This window comes from Corvus hawaiiensis, chromosome 18, assembly GCF_020740725.1.
Source record: "Corvus hawaiiensis isolate bCorHaw1 chromosome 18, bCorHaw1.pri.cur, whole genome shotgun sequence".
NCBI classification, from domain to species: Eukaryota; Metazoa; Chordata; class Aves; order Passeriformes; family Corvidae; genus Corvus; species Corvus hawaiiensis.
Window position 1 is genome coordinate 7,299,986 of NC_063230.1, and position 27,712 is coordinate 7,327,697.

At 40.3% G+C, this 27,712-nt stretch overlaps 1 protein-coding gene across 1 annotated transcript in view; it reads right to left on the bottom strand.

Annotated features, from left to right (window-relative positions):
* PPIL2 (peptidylprolyl isomerase like 2) overlaps window positions 1–27,712 on the bottom strand; it is a 67,820-nt gene that overhangs the window by 7,717 nt on the left and 32,391 nt on the right. Inside the window, exons 13-16 of the mRNA XM_048322877.1 lie at window positions 17,976–18,065; window positions 16,589–16,622; window positions 8,383–8,500; window positions 5,809–5,865 (exon numbers count right to left, since the gene is read on the bottom strand). Coding sequence (XP_048178834.1) covers window positions 5,809–5,865; window positions 8,383–8,500; window positions 16,589–16,622; window positions 17,976–18,065 — 299 coding nt within the window. The remainder of the gene's footprint in view (window positions 1–5,808; window positions 5,866–8,382; window positions 8,501–16,588; window positions 16,623–17,975; window positions 18,066–27,712) is intronic.

Consider the following 27,712-nt stretch of genomic DNA (forward strand, 5'->3'; position numbering starts at 1 on the left):
GTTTAAGAAGACGTTCAGGTGACATCCAACACTGAAAAGGGTGACACTTTCAAGACACCATTCACAATAGAACAACCAGTGAAACCAAGGATTTGCTGTGTGCTTCCAGTAGATGTCGAACAGAGAAATGATGATCTCAACTATATATTTAGCTCAGCATCCCTGAGATAGCCTGTATTTTTAGAGGAGCTTGATAAATGTTGCATTACATTTAAGCATGAGCGACAAGGCAGGTATATTTAGGGTATTTTTTTCTGTTGGCATAGGAATGAAAACAAAAATGTGCCCTTGTGCAATTCTGTTTTCTTGAGAGCTGGGTAAGTTAGCACTGGAAATCTTTGCATTTCACATTTAGATGTGTTATTAAAATCTCACTTCCTGTTAAGGCTCCTTTATGTAAACTAGTAACCTTGCTTCATAACCACTGCCTATGCCTTTGCATGATGCAGAAGTGAAGTACCCGGAGCAGGCTTTAACCATTTGCAACATGCCGGTGAAGGTCTCACTGTACATTAGTTAGTGCTGCCCCCAAAGAAAAACTGCACCTCCCCTGCAGTCTCAGAGACATTCACACATGAACCTATTTCTCTTACTTTTGTTTGGAAGAATTATAGGAATTAAGCCTTATGCAATGCTGGGGATGGCAGTGGGCCAACATGATAGAGTTTCCTGGTCAGAAGATGATACAAGAACAATGTCTGGACTTTTTTTTTTTCAAGAAAAGCTTTAAACTACAAACAGAAACCAGAAAGAAAAATTGCTCTTTTGTAAACACATTCTGCCCCGAAGGTTATTTTTATAAAAACATACATTTATATATACAGAGAGAACACATACGTGCACAAACACGTACACTCAGGACAAAATGTTTTCTATGCATACACCCAATCTGCAATGGAGTGAGCAATTCCAGTGTGCAACAAGGATGCAGCTGAAACATCTCCATCTCTCTGCTAGATAAGGGCTTAATCTAGCAGGCGAGACATGGTAATAAAAGGTGCTGAAAAACTAAAACAACTTGGAAAAAAGCTTATTGAAACTAGACTCAACAGATGAAGCTGGCACGAAAGGACTTCCCTGCCTTGGCACAGGTCCCTCTTCAGAGATCATACAACTGTTTTGGAAACGACAGCAGCCCTCATGCAGCTCCAACAGCCCAGTGCTCATGTGCTGCAGGACACCAAAGCCCTGGCCTCCACAGGAAGGCCTGGCTCATTTTCCCACCTTGCTCTTTGCTCCTATCCTGGTGTCTGGGGAGCAGACTCTGCAGTGCAAAATTAGGTCACTCTCCCTACAAAGAATTAGCTCTTCTGCTGTCACACAATTTCTCTGATCTTCAAATGTACTAAAGCAGAAGAGCCATAAGAACATGAGTTTTCCAGTTTAGAAGCAACTGGGATTCACTGATTCAAATCATACAGGGAATGTGACAAGTGGAAACATACACTGTGTTATTTAACAGTACCTGGGTAGCTGAATAATGCCTGGTAGTTGCTTTATGTTGCTAATTACTTTAGAGGATGAGAGTTACTTTCATTGCCCCAGTCTACAGAATTGCAGTAGAAAGCATTAAACAGGTTAAGGAATACTTAATACAGAGTGATACTGATCCAAGGGAAGAACTCTCTTCCACAAAAGCATCTGGCAAGGGGAGAAGGGGAAAAAAGAGAAGAATAAGCTGAGTGCATGTCAGCTACTGACTGATGCCTCCAATCTGACCAAGTCTGAGGTTTCCCAAACCACCTTGTTCATTATTTCTGGGAACAAGAGAGTTGAAGAATGAGCAGCAGAAACCTCAAGAGACAGTAAAAGTTATGCATGTAAGCAGAATATGTGCAGCCTCATACAAATGAGAAAACTGTCCTTGACACACTCATCTCCTGTCTCGTTGCCACTTTCTTTTCTCAGCTCTTGACAAACACAAGTGATGCTCTAATAAACACACAGAACTGCTGCACAGATAATTTCCAGCTTTGCCACTCTGACCACAACACTTTTCTCTCTGCTCCCTTTATTGCCCTTCATTTTATCACATCACATACCTGCAACATGCCCTCATTTTCAAGCCCACCATGCTCTGCTTGTCTTAAATCTCACCCGAAATTCTGAAAGCATTTCTCTCCTTCTGTTTTACACATGCACTTTTTAATGCGTGCCTTTAGCTTTGGAACAGGTTGCCAAAAAATATCAATGAAGCAATTTCCTTTTTTCCTGGGGCTTTCTTTTCCCAAAGGTGGTGGAAGGTAGGTTGAAATGGGTCCCTGTCACAACTTCCCTGTATCTATATGCAATCTCTTTTCTACTTACACAGCTCTCAGGGACAGAGATTATGTTTCTATTTCTGCTTATGAAGGGCAAATGTACCAGGTCTCCGGTCCACAGGAGCTGTGAACCATTGCAACAGAAAACATAATAACAGCATGGATTGCATCTAAATTTCATAAAGCACACCAAGCAGGAACCTGAGCCTATCTGCTGTTTTGGCTGTAGTGTTCCTGTAGCTCCTGCAGGTCACAGCACAGCCGAGGCCCTGCTCGGAGCACGGGTAGGAGGGAGATCCCAGGCACAGCCCAGGGCAGCAGCAGGCAGAACCCTCCCCAGGCAGCAGCCCCCTGCAAATGTTTTTCATCCCCTCTGTGCAGAGCAAATGCATGTCAGTTGGTTTACATTATCTCAGTTTCTATATTAAACCTCTTCCCAGCAAGCTAAAAGCCCACAAAAGCCACCAGTTGGTTTTCGTGTTAATTACATCATTCTCTAAGTCAGAAGAAATAGTAATTACTAGAAATGGTAATTACTAATTTAATCTAGGCAGCTCTGTTGGAGCAGGAAATCCATGCAGCCTGGAACACACCTCCAAGGGAAGGCATTCTTCTCTCACTCTCTCTTTTTGCCCCCCAGCCATGCCAGGTTATCTCCTTTCTTTTCAATACCTGCATCCTCATCACTGCCATGGTAGGCAGCACAACCATGATGAGCCCTTCCCTGTCCTCCAGCCACACCTTTCTCCTGAGACTTGAAAATTCCAGTGCCTAAGGCAGACACATGTCACCTCTTCACAGTCCCACTGCCCAGGTGTGGGAATTAATAGATTCTCCTATGTAAAAAAATGTGTTTCAAACCAGTGAGGACATGCATAAGGTGCATTTCCAGAGAAGGATCTTTTCAATGTTGCATCCTACACATGACCAAAGAAACAAAGAAAACAGTAGGGAATGGTTGCCTTTTCACTCTTTTTTTTGTTCTCTAAACTATGGAAAGCCTGCTGAAAAGTTCTATACAAATTACAAACAGGTCAAATTGTGCTCTCCAAGATAACTGTGTGACACTAACATGAACCAGAGTCACAGATGAGTAGCTGAGAGTACAGTTCAGATCCGAGTATTTAGGTTTTTATATTAACTGAAATAAGTAATCCTCAAATCTATATGAAAGTCACAACAGGCCAGTAAGCATCCAGTTAACAATACAATTAAACATTGATGGAAACAAAGAATCCTGATATCATGGGTTCATTCTGCTCTCAAGCCTAGATATTATTCCTAGATATGCTTCCCAGATATTATTGTGCTATAATCAGCTCAGATATAGTCACCAAATCCTGGAACCACCCAGGATCTAAAATAGCAAACTGAAGTTGGAATTTTACTAGAGGTACAATCTCTGGCATCTTCTGGCTTATCTGACTTTTAAAAACAATGCAGGTAAAAACAGCTGAAGGATTTTGATAACAAAATATAGATCTTAAGAGCTACACACACCAACCTTTTATTATTATATTTGTAGGTAAATTAAATTACTCAATAATTCCATTTGTAGATTAATACAGACTGACTGGGATACATATATTCCAGCATCTTCATTTTTACCTTCTTTGAATTGATCTTCATTTACATGCAAGACAGATCAGAGTAAAATTTCCCTGCTCTATGTTCATATGAAGATGTCACTCAGTTTTCATGCAGGAAGCCAAATATGATTCTAAACCAACACTTTTTATAAAGTTTTTCCATTGTATTTCAGCTAAAAATATAAGCAGCACCACTTCTTCACTCTGGCACCTAAGCTCAGATTTCAGTAGCAGCAAAGACAGTTCACAAATTAAGACAGTCATTGCAAACTGCAAAAATCTCTGCTGTATACACTTAACCAGATTTACCTGGAAGTAATTCCTCTCTAAAGGGCAACATACAGTGTGAAACATCATCTGAGCTATTTTGCTCACAAGGTACTTGAGACACTCAGCACAGTGCAAAGGCTTTGGGGAGCACACTCCCTGCACCACAGAAAGCTCAGCTTCTCTCCAAATTCTGTCCTGGTGAATTCTGGTAAAACTAGAGTGCACTGGGGAAACACAGCAAAGACACTGGAGGACTACACAGGATGCTCACTGAGGCCAGGCTGCATCCAGAACTGAAGAACAGGCACATTTTCAGCTGAGCTGTCCTAACACAGACATAATTTGATGAGCTGGCCAGCTCAGGTTAACAGCATTACTGTAGGGGATTTGAAAGGGTTTTTGCAAGGTGGACTCAAAGTGTAGCTTAAGTGAAATAGTCCTAAGATCTGGATAAGGTAAGTCCTCCAAGAATATACCAATCCTCAGCTTTTAGTATTAGAATTTGCTTTATTATCTCCTTTCACTAAAGGACAAGGGAACTTTGAATTTTTCTAGGACAAACCTGAGAAAGAAAAAAATACATTTCCAAGAGTGCATTTATTGAAGAATCAGTATTGGAACTAACAGCACTAAAATAAAGTGCCATTAAAATGAAGCAGTTTCTGCCTCAAGAACTTGCAGGCAGGGAAGATGGATTAAATATATCACTCTCACTGTACAGCACAATTGCATGACATTCAATCAAAGTAAACAGCACATGGTTTTATTTTCCATTGCCGACTTCCAAATGAATAAAACTACGAAAAGAATAAAACCCCAAAACTACAAGTAAAAAAGATTGTAAGATTCTCAAGAACTACCAATGCAGCAGGCTAGTAGCATTTCCCCCTCCTGCCCTGCACGATGGGTGTTTGAGAACAACTCTGCTTGACTTGCTAAATACCAAGTACCTGCAGCACAGGAAGCAAAGAACAAACCATAACAAAGACTTTGTACCTTCTTCTGCAATAAATACCTTAATCTTTATCATGTGAAGACTTCACTGGAAAAGACTTTCAGAAGAGACTTCTTTATAAGGAATGAAGTTCTCTCACTGTCTGGGCATTGGTAGTATCTTTATATATGTGTGCATAAGCATGTATGTATGTACACACACACATGCACATAAATATACAGATTTCATACCAGTGATAATTGTCAGGAGTAAACCAAAAGAATAATAAAATAAAAAAGAATAAGAAGGGCCAAAAGACCTCATCTATGCAGAAGGTCTATGCCATGATGAAGAGATGAAGAGCAGTCCTGTCATGACTAATTTTTCAGTTGATGGCTCATAAGAGGATGAAAGCAGTATTGAAGAGCTAATCTCTTGTGTCCCAGCAATTAACATGCACAAATATTAACATGGTTCATTACATGATGATGATTACTTTGTTCATGACTCCTGGAGGGCCACCCACAGAAGGGAAATGAGGCAACTTACAGTGATGGAAGGAGGAAAACAAGGCAGGGTCTGCTGACTGGCACTGGTGCAATGTTGCCCACCTACTGATGACCAGGAGAACTGGATTGTGAGCTAGGATTTTGCTCCAGTTCAATTACAAGAGTCACTAGATTCTTCTCTTTATGCTTCAGACATACAGGGGAGAACGTCTGCTATGCTGCTGCCCAAAATATCCTTCACTTACCTTCCAAAAACTGTATGCTTCTTGTCCAGATATGCACAAGAGCGGAATGTGATGAAGCTAGGAAGAATAAAGACATAACAGTTACCACATTGTCCCACTGACCCTCAACAACAGCCAGTAATGCTTAAAAACACAAAGTGTCTGCAAAAGCTTTTGGAGAGAAGCCAAGCCCCTCTGCCTCTCTGGAAGGCCTGTGGACCAAATGTCCTTTAACTCCTCAGTTTTGTGAGTTCCACCCTGGATTCCTGCAGTTTTGACTTCTCACTTTTCACCGTACTCACATTCTTAAACAGTACTCCAAGAGGGGGACCTTGCAGCAAGTTCAAAATTAATCTGAGCATCTGCCTCCTTGCCATGCAGGCCCTGGGAAGCTCATGCAGGGCAGGCAGACGTGCATCCTGCTTGGGAAGAACATTTCTTGTGCACGATAGGCAGCTTGTATCCAGCAAACAAAGTTACATGACACAACAGTCTCTGCCAGTGTAAACTTCTATTTTCTGGATATTTACTTTTTGCATTTCTCTTCCCTTAAACTGGCCTGTTGGTGATCCATTTCTCCTCTGGACAGAGCACACTCGTGCTTCAGATCCCAGAAGAATATTTCCAAGTGTCAAAAGTAACTAACTGGGCTTTTAATTTTGAGGGCTGTACTTTTAAACTTAAACACGGGAACTAAAACACTAATCCAAAGCAACCTTTACTACTAAAGCTTTTCTCTAAAGCTTGATGCTTCTTTGGAAGTCTTGGACTACAAATGTATGAGACAAAGGTTTTCACACTGGTCTGCAGACCACAATGGCCTGTCTTGGCTGGACATGCAGTGCTGGCTCTCCTCCCTGTTTCCATCTGTTACACTACATAGGAGACAGCTAAAAATATATAAGCATTCCAAAAGCACTTTTCCATATAAGCAACTGCCTCAGGAAGTTATATGATTTGAAATAGGAGCAGCTGCAATGTGCCAGACAGTCTGCTAAGATGTAGCTTGCCCTAGGAAAGCATTGGGATGCTGTGCAGATTGCAAACTCCTACATAGGGTACCACTTTATTCCTGGATGTCCAGTACTTAAGATCAACACATGGTCAGTTATGTAGCACTGTGATAAAAAACCCCTGAGAAGTAGCAAATATACAGGGAAAGCTTCTCATCTGTCACTGCAGTCAAAATAAAATTAAGGACAACAGAATTAACATAACTCAGGATGGTCCCAGAAAAGTCCTGAGCATTATTCAAACACCACCTTGCAGAGGGGACCCAGCTCCCTCTGCCCTGCATTGCCTGTAACCTATGGGGAGAGCTATTCACAGAGCTCCTAAGGCTAGAGCAGTTGCTAGATGTGTCTAAGTGCTGCCTAGGAGCCTTTACAAATATGGGCAGCTGGACTCTCTTAAGGACTTACATATAAAGGAATTTTGTATTTAATTTGCAAATTTTAGGAGAACATACAATCACATTTACAGCAGCAGATGATGTGACTCAAAATGGCACATCACTTATGGTCTCTGTAACTTCTGTTATTAGAATCCCCTTTTTAAAACAAAAAAAAAAAAAGAGGAAAGAAGTCTCTACTCTCCCCTAATTTAGCATGTGAGAGCTGGCAGTAACATTCAAATCCAAAATAAGTTGTATAGCAACTTGATCCAGCAAACTGCCCCACACGTGCTTAGGCTTAAGATTGCGAGTAAGCCTAAGAATGTGGGGCCCTGAGACAAGCACTTGTGTTTAATTAAAGCAAAGCACACTGCTGCAGAGTTTACAAGCCATCATAACACAGCATCATGAACACCAAGACCCCATCCCTCCCTCCCTCCTCAGTGCCAAGACACGGTACTGCACACACACACACTCTCTTACCCTTTCCTGGGGCTCCCAATAAAAGAACATTTTTATATTGCAGTACTTACAGAGCAACCCATAAATAGTTGGCTCAAAGTGACACAGAACATTTTTAAAGGACTGCAGGCAAACACCCATATTAATGTTACACATGAACAAGGCCATTATAACTTCAGTATCTTTAAATTTTTCCTCATTTTAGTCCTCATTCTGCTTTTGTACATTGGAAAACAAGTTATTCTCAATCCCAGATTGTACACTCTGCCACGTCTAGGTCTACACATTTCAACAGAGCAGAACCGTTCCCATTTATTTAAAATCAGGTGACTAAAAAGAAGTAATATTCCCATAGAGTTTATGTTTCATTTCATTCCGTCAAAAAGCTCAATATGGGGCTAAATTTAAACAGACTGAAGAGATGTGATGAATGATCTTATAGGGGTTACACTGGGGAGGGACACTGACAAAAACCAACAAAAACTTCAAATCATAACAACCAAAAAGACAAATTATTGCTGATATAATAAACCTACAGGTTTTCTTGCTGTGCTTCACTTTGCTCTTAGATTGGCTAAGAGCAGCTGCAGCCCTGATTGCAACATGCAGCACTTGACAGAACATTTCACTTGACTGAACTTTAAAGAGTAGCTCATAAAATGTCATTTTTCTTCTTAACAGAGTGAGACACAATGTCCAGAGGGAAACAGTAAAGCACAAAAAAGCAAGTGACTACTTACAACTGTGATCTGTTTGTGTTGGGTCCCGAATTTGCCATGCTAAGAACACCACGTCCTGTGTGGGACAAATTTGGCTTGAATTCATCTTTGAAAGGTTTTCCCCAGTAAGACTCTCCTCCTTAAAAGAGAAAAAAATGAGAGAAGAATAATGTTTGTTTTCATTAGTTTCCCACTGTGTTTTGTAGCAGGCACTGACATTAAATTCAAGGTTTCCAGCACTTCCAGTCCCAATGTGTTAATACATTGTGACCTCACCCCTATCAATAGGCCAGTATTTGAGCATGACCTTGAAATCTGATGTTTGCAACTGGCAACACATTTCTGTGCCCTCACACCATCAGCTGCAACAGACCACACTTCATCAACAGCTTCATGTATCCGGTGCTGAAGAACAGGCAAGGATTTAATTTTTTACTGCTGGTCCACCATAATTTTTCTCTTTTGAGACATTAAGTCTTTAAAACTGGCTTAATGACAAAACAGAGCAAAGAGTTACCAGTTTAATTGCACTCTGGATATAGCACTGTTTTCAGAAATAAAATATCAGGGAGATGAAACACATTCATAGAATCAACTAAGAATAGGAGCTATAAGCTCAAATGCTTAATTCTGGACTAAACAATGAAGAATGACAATATATGGTGCCCCAAAATAAAAGGCAAAAAATCAGACATTTGGACTAGATACCTGGATGACGTAAACACTTAAATGTGAAGGTAAAAGGATGACAAAAATTGCACGAACCCCAGCCCCAGCCCTCCAAAACTGATTTCTTTTCTGCAACTGGACAGAGAAAGGGTCCGTGAGAGCTCTCCTCCTGGCTGTCATTTTTACATTATTTATGACAGATCTGACATTTTCATTTGCACTTTCCTCCAGGATCATTCTTAATAAGAAAAATGAAGGCTGAGATGAGTCATAGTTTTACAGTCAAATCCATAATCTTGTTTGACAAACCATGAAAAAATATTTCACCTTAGGACAGTATTAAAAATAAAACAAACAAAAGTATCCAAACAGGCAGCAAGACTTGTCCATCTGCAGAACTGGCTCAAGAGCCCTTCAGAGTAAGTATATCACTGGAGAAGCAGGAGGTCAGGGAGGGATCTGTGGTGCTCCACAGCCATGTGCACACATAGCACAGAAAGCAATTTGATGACATGGCTGCACATACAAGCAGCAAATAAAACCAAGGAATGAATCAGGCTCCTACTGAAAACCTTACCCAAAAAATCACAAGAGTGCATTAAATGAGGAAAGAGTTCCAGACAATACTGTGAAAACAAAGCATCACATGTAGACAGCTGCAACTGCAACTAAGTGAGAAATTCTGGAAGAAGCTGACCCACTTAAAAACCCAATTAATCATATTCAAAAGACCTATTAATAGACTTGAGTGTTGCCTGCTCTGCAGTTTGACAAGAGGTGGCAAAAGTGGACAAACCCTGTAGGGATTTTCTGTACAGGAGTACAGCAGTTGTTACTTCAGCAATCTCTGGCTACTGAATGTTTTAAGATCAGCTAAATTACATCAGCTTGATCCCAAATGCCAATCTTTTCCAGTAGTGGGTGACAGGGATATGGTACAGTTGCAGCCAGCTCTAGAGGAGTTTGTGCTGTCTGAAGTTTTCAGAGGATACAGAACATGAGCCCAGTCTGCTGAGATGGGACACAGCAGCAAGTGGCCAAACCCATGAGTCTGCTACACCCTTCATGTGCTTCCAGCTGATGCTGGAATTACAGTCAAGCTGCTGAAATAGAGTGGAATCAAGCCTGAAGCCTTCATTGGTCAGAAAAATAATTCAAAAGGAAAGAGAAAAATTGTGAATGACAGAGAGACTCTTTCTTTCTGGCACAACAAACAACCAGACCCAAGAGCTTGCAGACAGGAGCAATGAGCCATGATCTTTAGGTTTTGGAATATTTATTTTTGTATGATTTCATTTCGGATCATGCACTGCAGGTCAGAATTAATCTCATATGTATGAAAGCTAAGTTTGGCTCATTCTGATTCTCTGGAAAGACGCGCTAATATTTTAGCAGATAGTTACAGCCCCTGCTCTGTCTGCCATACAGCTGTTTCCAAGGCTAATTCTGTCTGCCCGGGAGCTGCAGCAGGAACAGGGAATGGCCTGTGCAGCATTTGCCTAAAAGGCCAGACGTCCTGTGAAGGACATAACTGAGGTGTCTGTGGAGACCCAGCAGCACAGACTGGCAAAGGGCGGTAGAGACGCTGCAAAGGCACTCAGACAGCAGAGCAGGCACGGCTTGGGGGTTTTTGTTGTTGTTTTGTTTTGGTTTTTTTTAATAATTTAAGGGAATACTTTTTTTCTTTTTTCAAGGAAAACCCCAAAGTACTTTCCTTAAATTAAAAATAGCCTGAATGTGCTTTTTGTCAAACTCCTGCTAACCTCTGGAATTATTCCAGGCTTCAAGTATCTGCTTGAAGCAGGACTAGACAGAACAAGTCAGAAGATGGCAAGTTACATCTATACATTTTTTTAATTACTGAAACCCAGCATGACTTTCTCTGTGAAGATTAAGTACAGACCCCTCATCCGTCTAGGGCCATGGCAGCGCAGTGCCTAATGCTCAGCTGGAACAGGGATTTTACATTTTTACGTTTTACTATCTACATTAGAGCTCAATGTAAACTTGGGAAAACCACTCACAGGTTCCAAACCTACTAATAATTATGAGGTGTTTGTAAGTACCTAGCAGATTTTACTGTGTTTATTCTCAACACAGGTGGGAGGTGTGGATGTACATTTTCTGAAAGCAGAATGGATGCAGACAGAAGAGGTGGGAGCACAGCAGTGTCTGGCTCCAGTCTTTTCACATTTCACTCCCTGTATGTGCCATAAAGAGAGGAGGCTCCTCCTTATACTCCCCAAATCTTCCTCAGAGTGCACACAGATCTCTGCTGGCTATATTTGGAGTCACGATGATGCAAACCCCTCACCCCAGTGCTGATGTACCAGCCTACAAGCAAAGCCCACGGAAAACAAGAATTGACTCTGGGTGTTGGATTCACGGCTGGCAGCACTGCCTGTCACTTCACCTCCCTCTCAGCTTATCTTCCGTCCAAGTGGAGCTGTGTGCCTACTGGACTTGCAAATCTTTCTCAGATCCTATTACAAAAAGTGCTGGAAAAAAATTCTGTGGGCTTCTGTGCTAAAAATCAGTTCACGTGGCAGCAGCCATGGCCCCAGCATGTACTGCCACTGGCTGGATTGGTGTTGGGAATAATTAGAGACTGCACATGGGCACATGGGCTTTGCTTGCACAAAGCTTGCAAAAGGAAACGGGATTGGCCACAGAAATACACTGGCATTCAACAGCATTTAACCTGCACAGTGTCAAAGCCTTCAGAAGCTAGAAAGAGTTTTTGTACAATTCTGTAAAATAAAAATCACATGCCTACTCAGATACACATGATTCAAAGCTGAAGGAAGCTGGGAGACAATTCCACACATTCTCCATTAAAAAAAAATTCTCTTAAATTAAAGATGTGTTTAACTCATTCTCACACAGACATGAAATGAAACAGACCACACAGCTCTCAGAAAAGAACATTAATAATTTCTGTGGCTATCCAGAGCAGCAAGATATATTTAGCTTGTACTGAAGCATGGTTAGTTATTCGGCCTTGTATCTGCACCCTGTGCTGATGGTAAACAGGTAAACAGATCTAAACTGACATCTGAAGCAATCACATATTAGCAACTATACAGAAAAAAGCCACATTTTCAGATTGTCTTTTGAACCAAACCAGATTACTCTTCGGTAGTCTTTGTTCCTACTAAGAGCATTTAAAATTTTTTTGAGGTACAATCACAGAATTGGTACAACTTCCTTGCAAAGAGCTGAGAGATGCATCTAAAGCTTCAGAAATGTAGCATTCCAAAAGCCAGGTGTGGGCTGGGAATCATCATTCATGACAGTTGTGATTTTAAATAAATCCTTCCTTTTTCTGGCTTAAAAATTGCTAAGCAGTGGTAAGGAAGTGGGAGGGTTCTGATTCACAAAAATGATGGCTTACTTTCTGTAATTTTCATCTTGTCATTTGGAACAACGAGGTACATAATAACATCTGACACTTCTGTAGAGCTTTCCAAGTGAGATTCTGGAATCATTTTGCAAATATGAAAGCCTTAGCTCAGGCAGTAAGTGCTTCTCTCTCTCAGATAACAGGACATGGTACTCAACTCCACAAACCCGAGAGTGGATTTGCAGAGGGGCTGCAGATTAAAAGCAGTATATTCTGGATTAAAAGGTCTTGCTCTTGTCCTTTTGCTGGCATTCAATCATGCAAGAAAAGGGACTCTCAAACTGGTACAGTTTAGGAACTTGCAATCTTAGGAAATCACATTGCATTGATCAAGTTTGTCCAGAGTCCTTTGCTATTGACATTTCAGAGGAGCTCTTCTTGCTGCCAACCAAAATGCAATTCCCATCTACCAGAGGTATTTCATCCTGGACTTTTACAGCTATAATGTGCCTCCTTTGTGCCCTTCTGGATTCATAAATCACAGGCTGATTCATGAGACCTTCCAACAGGCTGCAAGAAAGAGTAGCTGAAAAATGCCTGTGCTGCTTTGAAAATGTGACGGTTTGCATACAGTTTTCCCTTTTTCATACAAAAGGGTTAGGACATTAAACCTATTTTTTCTACATGCAAATTTTCTTCTATTATTTGGAACACTGAAAATACAGAGCAGCTGCTCCACTTGCACGACCATGAGTTAGAATTACTCACAACATTCAACCACTTACTCGTTATGAACAGCAGGGAAAGAGATACAACACAAATCTAAAATTCATTTTCAAATAATTAATCATTACAAAGAATGACCATGACTCAGCTTATTGCTCTGAATACTGCCTCTATGGGTGGTTATTTTGTTAGAAAATAAATAAGCTGCTGCACTGCAATAAAATTTCTCCCAGTAGTCTTGTGAAAAATTAAGTTGAAGGCTGTAGGAAAATGAGTCTGGTCCTCCAAACCAGTGTCAGCCTTGCAGGACTGTGTATCTGACTGCTCTGGCAGTGCAGGTCTGACAGCTCTGCTAAGGTAAAACTCTATTCCCCACTCTTTTCCCAGGGTGGTATCTCAGCTCCCAGATGCCATAATGCTAATTTCCGCTCTGCTCCATTCCAAGGTTAACTGCTGAGTACCAGGAATTAGTTGTCCTTCACGTGCCTGCTGGGTCACATTTACTTTTATGACAGTCCAAAAGAGACTCAAAAAGGACATATTGGGGAGCTGAATAACAAACAACAAAATAAGGGTCAGTACTGCTTACAAAGAGGACAGTTCAGCTAGAGTAGCCATGGGAGAGGATGGTCAGTGACAACCAGCTTGACATTTACCTCTGTGAACTGTTTCCAAAACACAAGCACACTTAATCCAGGTGAGCCAAGAGCACAGTTGCAGTCTGTGTACGTGTGACAAGTAACTTTATGTCATGTTGTACTAATTGTGCCCAAATCCACCCAGAAGATGAACAGTCCTGGGCTTAGTTAGCAATGGAGTGGGTGATCATCTCAGCATCTGGGGGCTGCAACCATAAACCTGACACCCTGACACATGGGATGAATGTCAGATGACAGAAACCAAATGGTGGGAAGATATTCGAACCAGTCTGTTCTACTTCCTGAAGTAATGAACAGAAATAATTAAATAAATAGAAGAAAAATGTATACAGGCTTAATGTATCTTCCATGTATAGGTTTGGAAAAGTTTGTTTTTTGGGGTTTTTTTTCCAAAAAAACAAACAAAAGGGCCAAATATCTTAGCTAGAAACCATCAGTTAAAGCAGAAGGTTCTGTGTGGATGAGGAAACAAAATATGCTCTTTTTGTTCTGAAGTCTTCCTACAACAGGCTCTAATAGAAACAGTTTATAATATTGACATTTAAAGGGTAACCTCTAAATAGTCCTCCCTATTGCCAATTGAAGTATCTGGGAAGAAAGCCCTGTTCTGTTCTCATATGCTTCTCTGATATTACAGAAGTCAAGTTATTTACTTCTAAAGCCCATTTAATCTTACAGACTTTTTTAGCTTTCAAAGGTGCATCTTTTTTTTTCCCCTTCTAAGAAGCAGTGAGTCAAAGAAATACTGAAATCCCTTCCAGCAGAAGAAATAAAAAAGGGGAATTTATCCTGCAAATTACAAACAGGCCACAGGCAAAAAAGGTACAAAGTACTGAATCCCAGTGCTTCACTGCAGAGCTTTCCTAAAGTGAATGCCTGCAATCACATTAATAATTCATAAACCAATGGAGCAAGATTTTTACAGCATGGGAGCCCAAGAAAGCATCAGTCCATCTGCCCTGCTCAAGCAGTGCTGCCGAGCTGAACCCTCCTCTGGCTGCCCTGCTGCCAACAGAACATCAAGGCTCAGATCTGGCCACTTTCTTACACCTTCTGGCCATCTTCTTACCTTGAGACACACAAGTGGAATTTCTGCCTCACAGTCAAGTGCCCTGGATTTATCTGGTAGTCAGGAACAAATCCTGACAGACTACTTGCACTCTGTGAACTGTCTAAGCAGCTTCATTGAAGTATTAAATACAAAGACATGACAGTTCAAGAGCAATCTAGCAGCCCACCAGGCTCTCCATCTAGGTTTTCTTGTGATATTATCATATTCAACAAGCAATTAGGTAAGGACATATAAAATTCAACTGTCTTCAAAAAATAAAAACCATTCAGATGCAAAGAAGACATTTGCACCATTTGGACTCTACACTAATTGCAGCCAGTCTCTAAAAATCTGCAAGACTCATGTCTATTTGAGTGCACACTGTTCATTTTATTAGAACTTTAATAGTCCTGACAGATGTTTGCGAGACATCTTGCCTGCGATATATTCATATTTAATTAAGAATGACAAGGAGGAAAACAAGATGGAAAATACTAGAGGTCATTAGACTCCCTTTTTTAAGTGAAAAAATATACATAGGAGGATTTTCCTCCTATGCGCTTATTAGCATTTCACTTCCTACTGGCAAAGCCAGTGGAGCTGAGTCTTGCCTTTCAGTGCAGCAGTGATGCCAGTCCTCTGCCCCTGTTAACTCTGCTGTCTTACAGCAATTCTGCTGTTTGCACAAACAGAAACAGGAATGACACCAGCAAGTTAATTTTCATTCCACAGCAGGATCTGAACTCCACCCTGCAAGGGTGAGAGGTGTCTGAGTCAACCCATTAAATCACTCCTGTCTCCTGACACCTCTTTAATTTCTCATTTCAAAAGATGTTCCTAATTATGTCTTTTGGGATTTGAACCAAAACTTTCCTTATAAAAAAATCAAATTGCATTTGACAGTCCAAGCATAGATGGTAACAATTCTTGTTAATGGGTTTTTGCCATCGAAGCACTGAGCCTTCAACTAGTCTCAAATCCTGCAACTGTTGATTATCACATACACTACAAGAAAAGCTGTTGAGCAACTCACACTAACATTATTTACAAAGCAAATAGAGCTAAAGTATTTAAGCAGGTGAGGAGCTGGGTATGCTGGTGACAGCCTCAAGTGGGCAGATACAAGGTGCAAGTGGAAAATGAGCAAATTTACAGCAGTGACCAGAGGTATTACATGACACATCTCCTGTGGTGGGCAATGCTCTGACACCCTTCAACTGCTCTGCCTCCTGACCATTCCTGATATGACTGTTACCAGATCTCCAACTAAGGGAGGAAGAACAGGTGGAAGAATTTTGTAACAGGGATCCCTAAAAGTTAGAAAAAGAGCAGCATGGGCTTTACAAGGCAACTAGCTGGGAGAACAGATGGTGTCTGGCCAATCACCAATTCCAAGGCAGGTCTCGAGTATTTCATTAACACTGAATTTGAAAGCAACTTTGCATGAATGTGTTTCTTCCTTTGTTTTTTGCCCTGGAAGATCAGCTGTAAAACCGTTACAGTTTTCATTTATTTATTTTCTGAAAGAATAAAGAAGCAAGAACCGCAAGAATTCTGCATGGAAGAGTGCCCAAGCTTTAGACTGAGAATATACAGATGAAATTTTGAACATAGTCAACATGGTCATAAAAATATATTAATGAAACCTCTGTTTTAAAGTAAACACAATGTACCACATATCATAATTTAGAGAATTTTAAATTAAAATTGTCTGGAAGTAAATCTAACAACCGAGCCCATGAAGTGAGAACAGTTTACTTGACTCAAACTTAACCTCACCTGTTCCTGTTCCAGTCGGATCACCTCCTTGGATCTGCAGAATTAAAATGAAATCGATTTTACATATGTGTCTGTGTGAAAGACATCAAATACAAACCATAAAAGCCAATTCTGCTCAATTTTCTGCCTTCTATACTGTGTTATGTTGACAAGTCAGCAACAAGGAAACCATTACTACTTATTTGGAGCTGCCTTTATCAGCTGGTTGTCATCCCCGGCATTGCTTATCCATAAGCAGAATGGCAGTTTTATAAAAATAATAGGTCTTTTATGGGTAAATAGGGAAAATAACCAGTCTCAAATGAGTTAACCAGATCATCCTTTTTATTATGTGCTGAATCAGAACCTGCTTTTAAACTGACGATGCACTGCTTTTGGAACTGAAAAGGCTTTACGTTTTGCTACCAACCCTCCACAAGATGGGAAGGCAAGAAAAGAGGGAATATGGAATATTTTTTGTATCTGAATCTGTATCCCACTCACTATCTTCAGTAGGAAAAATCCTCATGTGAAACCAATATTTCAGTAACAAAATTAATTACATGTATTAATCGCTGTACATGCAGGACCTACAGAAATAATATTCAATACTCTCATGCCAGTGGAGGGAGAGTGACACAACCAGTTTCAAAATAATAGCACAGAAGGACAATTTTAGTTGTGAATTTAACTATGAACTGAGATATACAGGGCTGTCAAAAGAAAGAAAGGTTTTTGTAGGATGACAGGATGGAATGTAACATCCAGTGATGTTCTCTGTGAGATATGCTCTGTCTTCAGGATCAGGTTGTTAATTCTTCTGAAAGGAAGTTACAGGGCAGCTACAATATCCTAAGCTGCCTGGACTGTAACTCTGTAAATAAAGATCTTTGACTACCAAAGACACATTCAGGAACACAAGGTGTTCTTTAAATCCTTCACAAGAAAACCTGGGCACCCAGTGCTGGAGCACACTAGGAAAGGAAATAGAAATTCAGATGCTTGCTTAAGTTTCATCTGAATGGGATTTCAACAGGCCACAGAATTACTTATCCAAATTAGCATTTCCCTCTCTCTCCTTCTGTTCATTAACCACCCACCCACATCTTGGGGAAGATAACAAGAGCCAAGGCAATGACTCTTCAAGGCTTTGTCTGGAACACCAGCAAATGCAGTGCTGAATGCAGTGATGTTCTGAGTGACAACATTAGTCAGAGACAATTGTTAGTAAGACCAGTAAGGACACATGGCATAGGTTATGACAACCCTAATTCTGAAGGTATATTTAATATACATCTAGTGCAAGTTGTCATGCATGGAAAAACCTAAACCTGAGGTAAATTAAATGTGTCTGATATTTTGAGTACATCACATATTGTGCATTACACAGGAGTTTTTTAACACTCACCACAAAATTCCGAATTGATCGGTGAAAAATTGTTCCATCATAATAGTTCTTCTTGCACAATTTGATAAAGTTTTCACATGTTCGGGGTGTCTGAAAGACAACAGGAAGTTTTAATTAAGCACAACTTTTAAACAATCATGACAGTGGTTACAAGAATCACTTTTCATTTGTGCCTTACAAAGAAACAAACATGGAGGACTCAAGGAGGACGGAGGCTCTGTCTACAGAAAACAGCCTGTAATATATGTTCTTTTAAGGTACACTAGAGAGACACACACTGTGTTAAATAAATTAAACTCAGATGTTCCAATTAGCACAAAGAAGCGTTGAACATTAGCTCAGGTAACGGGAGTTCCCAGCTGACATCATGATGGTGAACACAGGTAAGCTCAAAGACTTGCAAGTAACTTAGTTCCAGCAGCGCATCACAATCCTGTTCCAAACGGGTTTCTAGCACTGAAAAATGTTGATTTACAGAGTGAGAAAAAACCTGACTTCTCTGCTCCACTATTTCAAAGTGAGCACATTGAAACTAACTGGAAGAGAAGCATTCAGTCCTCTTCACCACTTGGAAGTAACAATGGGACTGACCCAAGTCACTGGAACACAGGAAAAATAAAAAAAACCAAATCATTTTCAAAACTCTAAATAAAAAAAAAAGATGCTAAATATACTGCCAACTTCTAATTCACTTTTACAGTGCAAATTAAAGTTATTTAGTGAATTTATGAGCCATGATATTCAAACAGTACCTTCTGAAAAACTTTACTGTCCACCTAATCATCCTTCCACTGTAATTGTATGGATTTTCTTCCCTGCAATACTAAAATACCTTCAGACATACAAACACAAGTCCAGAAACAGCCTGTTTTCTATACTTGGACATGTTTTCCAGCCCCACTGTGGATTATGTGCATAAATCTATTCCAGTTTTACAAAAGAATACATCTGAGTTCTCACAGGCCTTAAAAATATCCTTATTGTTGTATGTGCTGGCAAGTAAAGCCCCAGTATGAGCTGCAATGGCTGTAAGTGAAGACACACAAGACTTGTTTTTGTGAAAGGCAGTGATTCACTTTGCACTGGTGTGACATCACTCTTGGTCTGGGAGCTGCTGAGAGACAGAGACTAAGCCATGCAACCTGATGTGACTTAAAAGCAAAAAATCCAAGGCCAGCCTGATTATAATAATTTAAGGATGAAATAATCTCTATGTCTTGAAAAGCCAGTCCATACAAGTATTCATGTCGAACCCGACAGAACTTCAGTTTCTGTATTTTCTCATCTGAAACACAATCATTCTCATCCCGCTTTATTTACACTGAAATGTCTCTTAATTTTCCAAACAAACTGTACCCATCATTACAAATTCTCTATATTGATTCCTTCTTAATTACTCTACTCAGATGACAGTTGTCAGCTGGGCCATAAGTGAAAAAATTAGCAAATTCTAATCTTACACCAGCCATTATTTCAGATTTCCTACAGAATTCATTACTGAGCTAAATGGTAGTGGTACCATAATGGCTTTATGGTAGAATGTCACCAAGACACGTATTTTGGTGGCATCCTGAGGGCAACTCATAAATAACTATATTCCATTAAAATTGTATCAAGCAACAGGAGGTTTTCCTACTTCTTCAATGTTTATAGTCAATGTGAATTCTTTTCCTTTGAATTCAACATATATGCTTTAAAATAATCTTTGTACTTAACCTCTCTAGTAAAATTCAACTCCTGCAGAATCACTTGTGCAGCACATGCTTCCTTTGTAAGACAATATCATAACAGCCTTGATCCTAGTGTTTTGCTATTAGTGAAAATGAAAATGTGAAAAATGTCAGTAAGGATAAAAATAAGTTAAAAAAATTTCTTTATGAATCAGAAATGGAATCAGCAGCTTTTAGCCTAAGGCACTTTATCTCATGAGAGCCAAGCACTCTTTGGAGAGAGAGACATAGTTAATAAGTTCTCGAGGGGGAATATAGCAACCTGTAATTATTTTTTTACAAAAAATGAAACCAGGCAAAAGACTGAGTCCCCTAGGAATAGACACCAAACCATTTTAAATTTGCACAAAGTTGATAACCCAATACAGATTTCCTATTTATTTTCAAAACATGATTATAAAATATACATCAAAAAACCTGGCTCTAGTAATGTATTTTTTATGCAGGACCTGTGCTGACCCTTCTCTCTAAATGGATTTCTAGCTATTATACCCTTTCCCAGAAATAAGCTTTTCAAATGCAACTTCAGAAATATTCAGTATACATGCAATAATCATTCCACTGCAAGGTTTTCTTTAAATAATTGCCACCAAATTGGTTCCCATGGTCACCTCATGCATCACAGAGATACATTTGGCAGGTAAACAGTTCCTTAGCAACATTACCACTACCTTTTACAGTGCTTTTTAGTAGACACAAATAAGAAGATTTGCATTTAATCAGTAATAAACCCCAGTTTCAGTTATGCAGTAGGTCTAGAATATCTGGCTCAGATTATCTGATTTATTCAAAGCAGTTAATGTTCTTGCCAAATCTCACACTGCCAAGCACATTTCAGGGATTTTTTAAAAGGAGCATTCTGTCCAAAGCAGGAGAAAAAGGCTTGAGGTTTATGGGGAAGGTGCAGATCCTCAGTAATGAAGTTGTGCTCTGCACTGACCATACAAACAAGGCCAGTCTTTGAAGTCTTTGTTCCAGCTACAAACACTGATGACAAATACACATACACAAACCTGACTTTGTTATTTGATGTAAGATCTTGTGGCAGATGTTAGACTCCCAGTCTCTGAATGCAAAGCTGTCTCCTTCTTCAGAAACTTCCTGCACACCACTTGCCTCATACCATTTCTGAAGGAGGAGGGGATGGTCAAGGCACCTGGAAATGCAGGAGGTAACGCCGGTTTCTTGTTGTCTCACCACTGACTCTGTGCTTCAGGCTCTCTGTTTAGTTCTGGCTGGTTTTGTCTTAAACTGGCCTCAACAGCAACAGCTAACTTTTCCCTCTTTATCCCTTTTACATTATGCAGAAATGACTTAAATTATTTTATTCTGCTGACTATGTCTTAGACCTATATGCAAGGAAGTTGAGGGAAAAATGCCACCGTGTTAACCTGATCTGAAACCCACCAACAGAAAACATTGCTTTAAACCTACTGCAATATCTTCTCAGAATGATGCAGTGATAGTCCTAAAAAGGGAAATTTTAAAATTGTGGAAGGTTTCTGACTAAAGAGTGTGGCAGGACAGCCCTGAGAAATCCTCCTTTTCTTAGGTCAAGTTGGGACCATGTAAGTGAATGCAGTGTCTCTATGATGTCCTTCAGCTTAAAGACACTTCTCTTTCCAAATGACAAATCGTAAGAAAAAAATCTTATTTATACCAAAAATGAGTCACCTGCTCCAACTGTGCACTCCCTATTTATTTTGTAGATGCCAGATAACTGTCTTTCAACTGCTGAAAATTCACACCCAAGACAAGCAGTAAAATTTTAATAAATGCTTTGAGACAGGAATCCAGAAGAGTACTTATCCCAGAAGATGCCACAAATGCTTTGCTTGGCTCACAGATATATATATTTAATGGGGCCACAGCCCAATGGTTTTCTAAGTAGGTTTAAGTCTCCATTTAGCTAACACACTTAGTAGGTAACTCTGCATGGAAACACCAGCACTCTACCAGTTACTGTGCCCAGACAAATTTCAGAGTTAAAGAGATTGCTACAAAGAATGACCCTGCAAAAATAGCAGTGACAGAAGACTGTGAAATCACAATACTGGGTGAACATTGAAGAAAGGAATATACAATTTAGAAAACCAAAGCAAAACAGAAAAAAACCTCTAACTGCTTACTACAAACTTCTAGGATAAATGCAGCTTTTATCTGAGCCAATTTCAGTTTCCATTTTGCCAGCAAGGGTGGCTCCAAGCCAGGTAAAATTCATCTCTCCTGCTTTATCCCGAGACCTGTAGGGTGGGACCAACCAGTCTGCAGCTGTCCTTTCTCATTAGTTACAATGGGTCATTACATTTGTAAAAGTTACCTTAACTCAGAATCTGTACTGGGCAGCAAAGAACCAAACAGGAGGAGATGAAAAACCTGCAGCACTCCTGTTGCCAAGGTGCAGGAGATGGGAAAAGAGGGGAGAGCTCCTGAGTTGTTGCCATGACTGCGAGGAAAAAGGCTTTACTATGTGAAGAGCTAATCATTTCAAAATGCTCCATCCCTTGAGGATGTGCATGAACCTTGAAGGGAAATTTCACACTAAGCATTCAGAAGCTGTCATTCGCACATCTGTATAATTTTCTTGTGCTAATTCCACTTCCCTTTTATTTCTTTTTTTCTCTCTAAATTGGATGAACTGTAGTAGTGGGACTAAACTACAGAGCCTTGCTATCTGCTCATTAACCCTATGTTTCAAAGCAGGAAATAATGAAAAGCTCATTCCTCTCAAATTAAAATTGCATTCTACAGCCTTTATCTTATCACATAAATGCCAGAATCCTACTACTAAGAGGCATGAACAAGTGATGGAAATTTCTAAAGCTTCAAACAAAGCCTTCCATTTTCTTAACATAGATCTCCTTTAAAATGCAAGGTGGATTTTGTTTTGCTTTAATCCATTTACGTACTTTCACATAGAGCATTTTCAATCTTGTAATTGTTCATTCAGCGTGAGCCCATGAAGAGGTGATTTGGTAAGGTTTAAACTCAGTTTCCCCCAACCTTTCAATCTGTAGTACTCAGCCCACCCATCACACAGACGAGAACTCAGCAATAAAAGCTTGGCTTTATTTGGGGCTTAGTCAGAGCTAACTGTAATGGTACAATTTCAGGAATCGCCATCTATCAGGTGCAAGTGTCTGTTCCCTCCTCTAAGCCATGGAAAGAAACTGGACATATAAATGTTTCAGCGTCCAACACTGTTCTTCTGCAAGGCCAGTTAAACTACCCCATTTCACTTTGCACCAATGAACTATGAGCACATTCCATTTGTTTCACAGCAAGAGGGACAAGAAAACCCAAAACTCCACAAAGCCCACTGCAAGAGCATAGGAAGAATTTCACTGTGGGAAGCCCATGACATTTCCTAGAGAAGAAACGTTTACTCCAGACCTAAACACCACTCCCTGCCAGCTCCACTTTCCTGCTAACAGCTCCCCAGTGTGTGAGAGGGTCTGAGCCAGTGACAGGTGATGGTGGCAAACAACAGCTGCCTATGGTGGTTCAGTTCAAGAAAGCCACAGTTCATCTAAGGCACACAATTCTCAGTCTGGTTATACCACGAGCAAACGCGTTCGGGCAATTTGTGATCTGTGATCAGAAGAGCACAGTTCCAGAGAATGAGCACTGGGAAACATGAAAGCATTGGGGCACTGTGGGGTAAAACACTCAGCCAGACTCCTACTGATAATAAAAAAGAATCAGAACAAGCTAACTATGCCTTGGGTAATAGATTGTTGACTTGATAGTAAATATTTGCCTATTTTGCTACCTCAAAGCCTCCAAGTTCACTTAGAACAAAGAGCAGAATTAATGCATTCTCATTACGCAGAAACTCACTGTAATTTAATCAGCTATTTAGCAAAGACTTCAGCAGATAGCTAAATTTCACTTTTAAAAGGCATCTAATTCCACAATACTGACGTTCATGATGCTACTGAAAACTTTTTTGAAGTCTAAGCAAGATGCTCAGCTTAGACAAGATGCCAGTAAAAAGATGACACACTTCAGTTTTACTTCTCACATTTTTGCAAACACAGGGACAATCAATCAGTTTAGCTGAGCACAACTCAAATTAAACAAGGCATCTAGTTCACTCATCTAATTTGTCAATGTTAACTACTAGTTCTCCAGAGGCAGAGTCAGCCACAGTTACTACTTTTCCTCTAGCTTGTATTTACATTTACTGCAGTGGTAGAAAAGAAAACAATCCTCTCCCCACGCCACTGACCCATCCAAATTTGTCGTCACCCAAGGGTTAAGGAGCTTGTCAGAGAGCACAGTGCAGGGCTGGGTGCTGATAAGGATGGACTGGTAAGCAGGACAGCACAAGTAGGTACAGTCTAAATGAGGATGCACTCAAGCAACCTCCAGCAGCTTAAAACTTGGAGTAATGCAGGTCCCATGGCAGCTCCCTGGCACTTCATCAATCTGCAACTGCCTGCACATAAATTCCACCTTTTCAGAAGATGTAACTTGTAACAACTTCCACACTAGACCGAGAAGCTGTCAACCTCCCAAGGTCACCGCACTCTCATCAGAGCAGCCAAGGTACAAACAAGAAACACATCAGAGAAAGATGAAGAGCAGCAGCTGTGTAACTCCAAACCATCCACCTCATGCTCGGGGTTTGGGATCACTAAGTGGCAGACACAGCTGGTATGGGATGTCTGCACCTCATATCTGCACCTCATGTCTGCACCTCATGTCTGCAAATGTCAAAAATCAAGGGGCATGATCCAATAACAATCAATTCCCTTCCCAGAACCAGCGCGCCAGGGCAGCTAGGGAGGCAGAAAGGGTCCAAATGTGCAAAATGCCTTTCCACCAATTACTCAGTGCCAAAGGCTGCCAGGAAAAGACACAGACAGCCTGGGGCAGCAGGGACAGGTTCATGGGGAGGTGGCTTAGCATGTAAAGCCACGGGAATAAGGAGGAAGGTGGGACATTCAAAAGGATAATGTTTGTCTTCCCAAGTAAACATTATGGTGATGGAGCCCAGCTTTCCTGGGGATGGCTGAACACCAGCCTGCCCTTGGGAAATGATGAATTAATTCCTTATTTTGCTCTGCTTGTGTGTGCAGCTTTTGCTTTACTTGTTAAACTGCCATTACCTCAGCCCACAAGTTTTCCCCTTTTCTGATCCTCTCCCCCATCCCACTGGTTGGGGAGTGAGTGGCTGTGTGAGGCTTAGTTGCTGACTGGAGTTAAACCAGGATAGAGTGTTATGCCCCCAAAGTTAAAACTATTAAAATATCAGCTTCCAATCACTTAGAACAACCTAGAAGTTGACCTGTTCATCAAGATGGCTGCATAGAGCCATCCTACTCTCAGCCCCAAAGAGCAATAGATCTGCCTGCTATTGTACCACTTTGACGAAAAAGCACACCAAGAAGTAACAACATCCTCTCTAACAATTTTTATCCAGCTCTTCTTCTACTGGAAGATCACAGCTTTGTTCTTAGCTTCTGCTGACAAGAACTCTCAAAGCTGAGAGTTGCAGCTCTTCCTATAATTGCCTATTTTGATGAAAAAATATTAAAAAAGCCATTACAACCATGCCAAGACCACTGTATTTCATCCCTCTGATCCTATTATCGAGTGAACAGATACTGGTGAAACATCAGCCAGTTATTTCCCAGACAGTGCCATTATCATGTTGACAGAAAGCAAGTAGAATGGAGGTTTAAATCAGAAAGAAAATGAGAGATTTGGGAAGACTGGAGAACCTCATCATGCCAGGAGGTCAAAGGATTTTTTCAGCAACTCACTTCTTTGGCACTGGAAATGGATAAGAAGTTTACAGGATTCTGATCTTCAGAACAGTCCCTCTCACAAAAGGAGAGATGATTTCAAAGAACAGGGGCTGGATTACACATTTAGAGATCACAGGCATATTTAACAGGTCAGAAGGCCTAAAAAGATTAAAACATCAATGTTTGTAGAGTAACAGCTTCTTTGGAAAGCTATGCCAAGACATCTTTATTAAGCAGAGTTTGCCAGGCCCTAAAACATCAAAAAGCATTTGTGGAGTGTCAGATGGAGCTTTGAAATCCGTCTCACATTCTTCTTTGTTTTGCCATCTTGCCCTTAAACCTTAAAGTATTAAACCTGAGGGAGACAAGTGAATTTATAAAACCTGCCATGGCAGCTACAGATAAGTATTTGATTACAGCTCTTGGCATGTGCTGAATCACCAGATCATCACCCCAGTGACCACTTGTATGCAGAGGACCCACGCAGTAGAGAAGGGAGATAGAACATCAAACCACGTGTTCATCATTTTGACAGGATCTTTGGGAGCATTATATTTACATATTTATTCATATGTAGATATATATTTTTAAAAATGGTTGCTCCACCACCTACAAGGTACAACTCCATCACTATAGTGACTAATACAGTAGAATACACATGGATAATATGCAGCTGTTCCCAGCAACACCCTGATTAAAGCAGCTAAAAGAACTTGAGGAGACTACAAAAATCACAGTAAATAAAATACAAGAAATTATATTAATTGCCTTTCATCAGTTATTTCTTCAGAATTTACGTGTTTGACATGCATAAGACTAAAACTGAAAGAATAACACTTGTTGGATGTTGTTACATCTTCTGTAGTTCCCAGAATTACTTCTGGCAAGTAGAATTTTTGTAAATTTTTATCCAATTAGTATATACAACAAATGTTGCTTATGCACAGCTGATCTCAGCTTCCTGGAAAACATCCCTACCAATGGCCATCTGATTAGTTCCCATTAGGAGGAACATACTGTATCTGAATAGGAGGATTGGAAGAAAAACAAATGACCAAAAAAAAGCAGTAGGCACATTGCAATGATCCCAAGAGAGAAGGGTACTGTACCTTTGCTCATCTGAGGCACAAATTCAAAAGGGTGGGAAAAAATCCAGCTTATCTTCCAAAGTCTTTTTATTGCCTTTTTTCAGGTCAATGATTTAAACCACACATCATCCTTCTGGAACCTAAGTGAAGTTTCTGGTGCTCTGAACAAGTGATTTCAAACACTGAAAAAATCTGGATTCTAGTCCTATTTCATGCTCTTTCTGAATCCTGTCACAAAGTAACTGATGACTTCAATCACACTGCAACACTGATTTCCTGCCCTGGATCAATACAAAACATTTCTTGATTAGGTTTTTGGTGCTAGGATGAACTTCATCACTATCAATCTTATTGACTGGCACCTTAAAGTACTAGTATATGAAGAACACTATATTTATTTTTAAACAAAGGTTTCCACATGTACATATAGACTGAGCTACAGACAATTTATACTGCCAAACAGCTCATAAAAAATGGGAAAGAAAGGAGACAACAGAGCTGTGAAGGGACAGGGAATGAGCACCCAAGGAGAGTATTGAAGGCAACAGATACTGGGCAGATTTCAGAAGCAGTGCAGAGTGTTGACAGCACAACTGCAAAAATATTTTGCTTAAACACAGACAAGAGGCATGAAAATCCAACTGAAAACTCAGTACACACACCATTTAAGATAGCGAGTATGTCACTTGCTGCTCTCTATTTTAGTGAAGAGACTTCACCTCAAAGCATGTATTGAAATCTAAACATAAGACTATTTTGAAATGTAATTTAAATGTTGCAAGTCCTACCTCTGGACACAGGTATTTATCTGTCATATTTATACAGCAACATCATCCTCAAGCTTCCTTAAGCATTTCACAATCATATACTTCCAGTACTGGGAAAATATGATCACTGCCAGGGTGGCTTCCATAACAACCAGAGCACAGGATATCCCTGAGCAATTAAAAAAAACCCCTGTGCACTTTGAGTGAGCATTATGGTACAGTCCTGTTCCCCCTGACGGCATTCAAGGACCTTACCCACATTCTACGCTTTGACAGGAAAACCAAATTCTGTACATAAACCAGTTCCAATTAGCTCCTAGGACTGGTCCAGCCTGTGCACTGGATAAGGCAGAAAAGTTGATAAAAACTTGGCATATGATTAAGACTATTGCCATG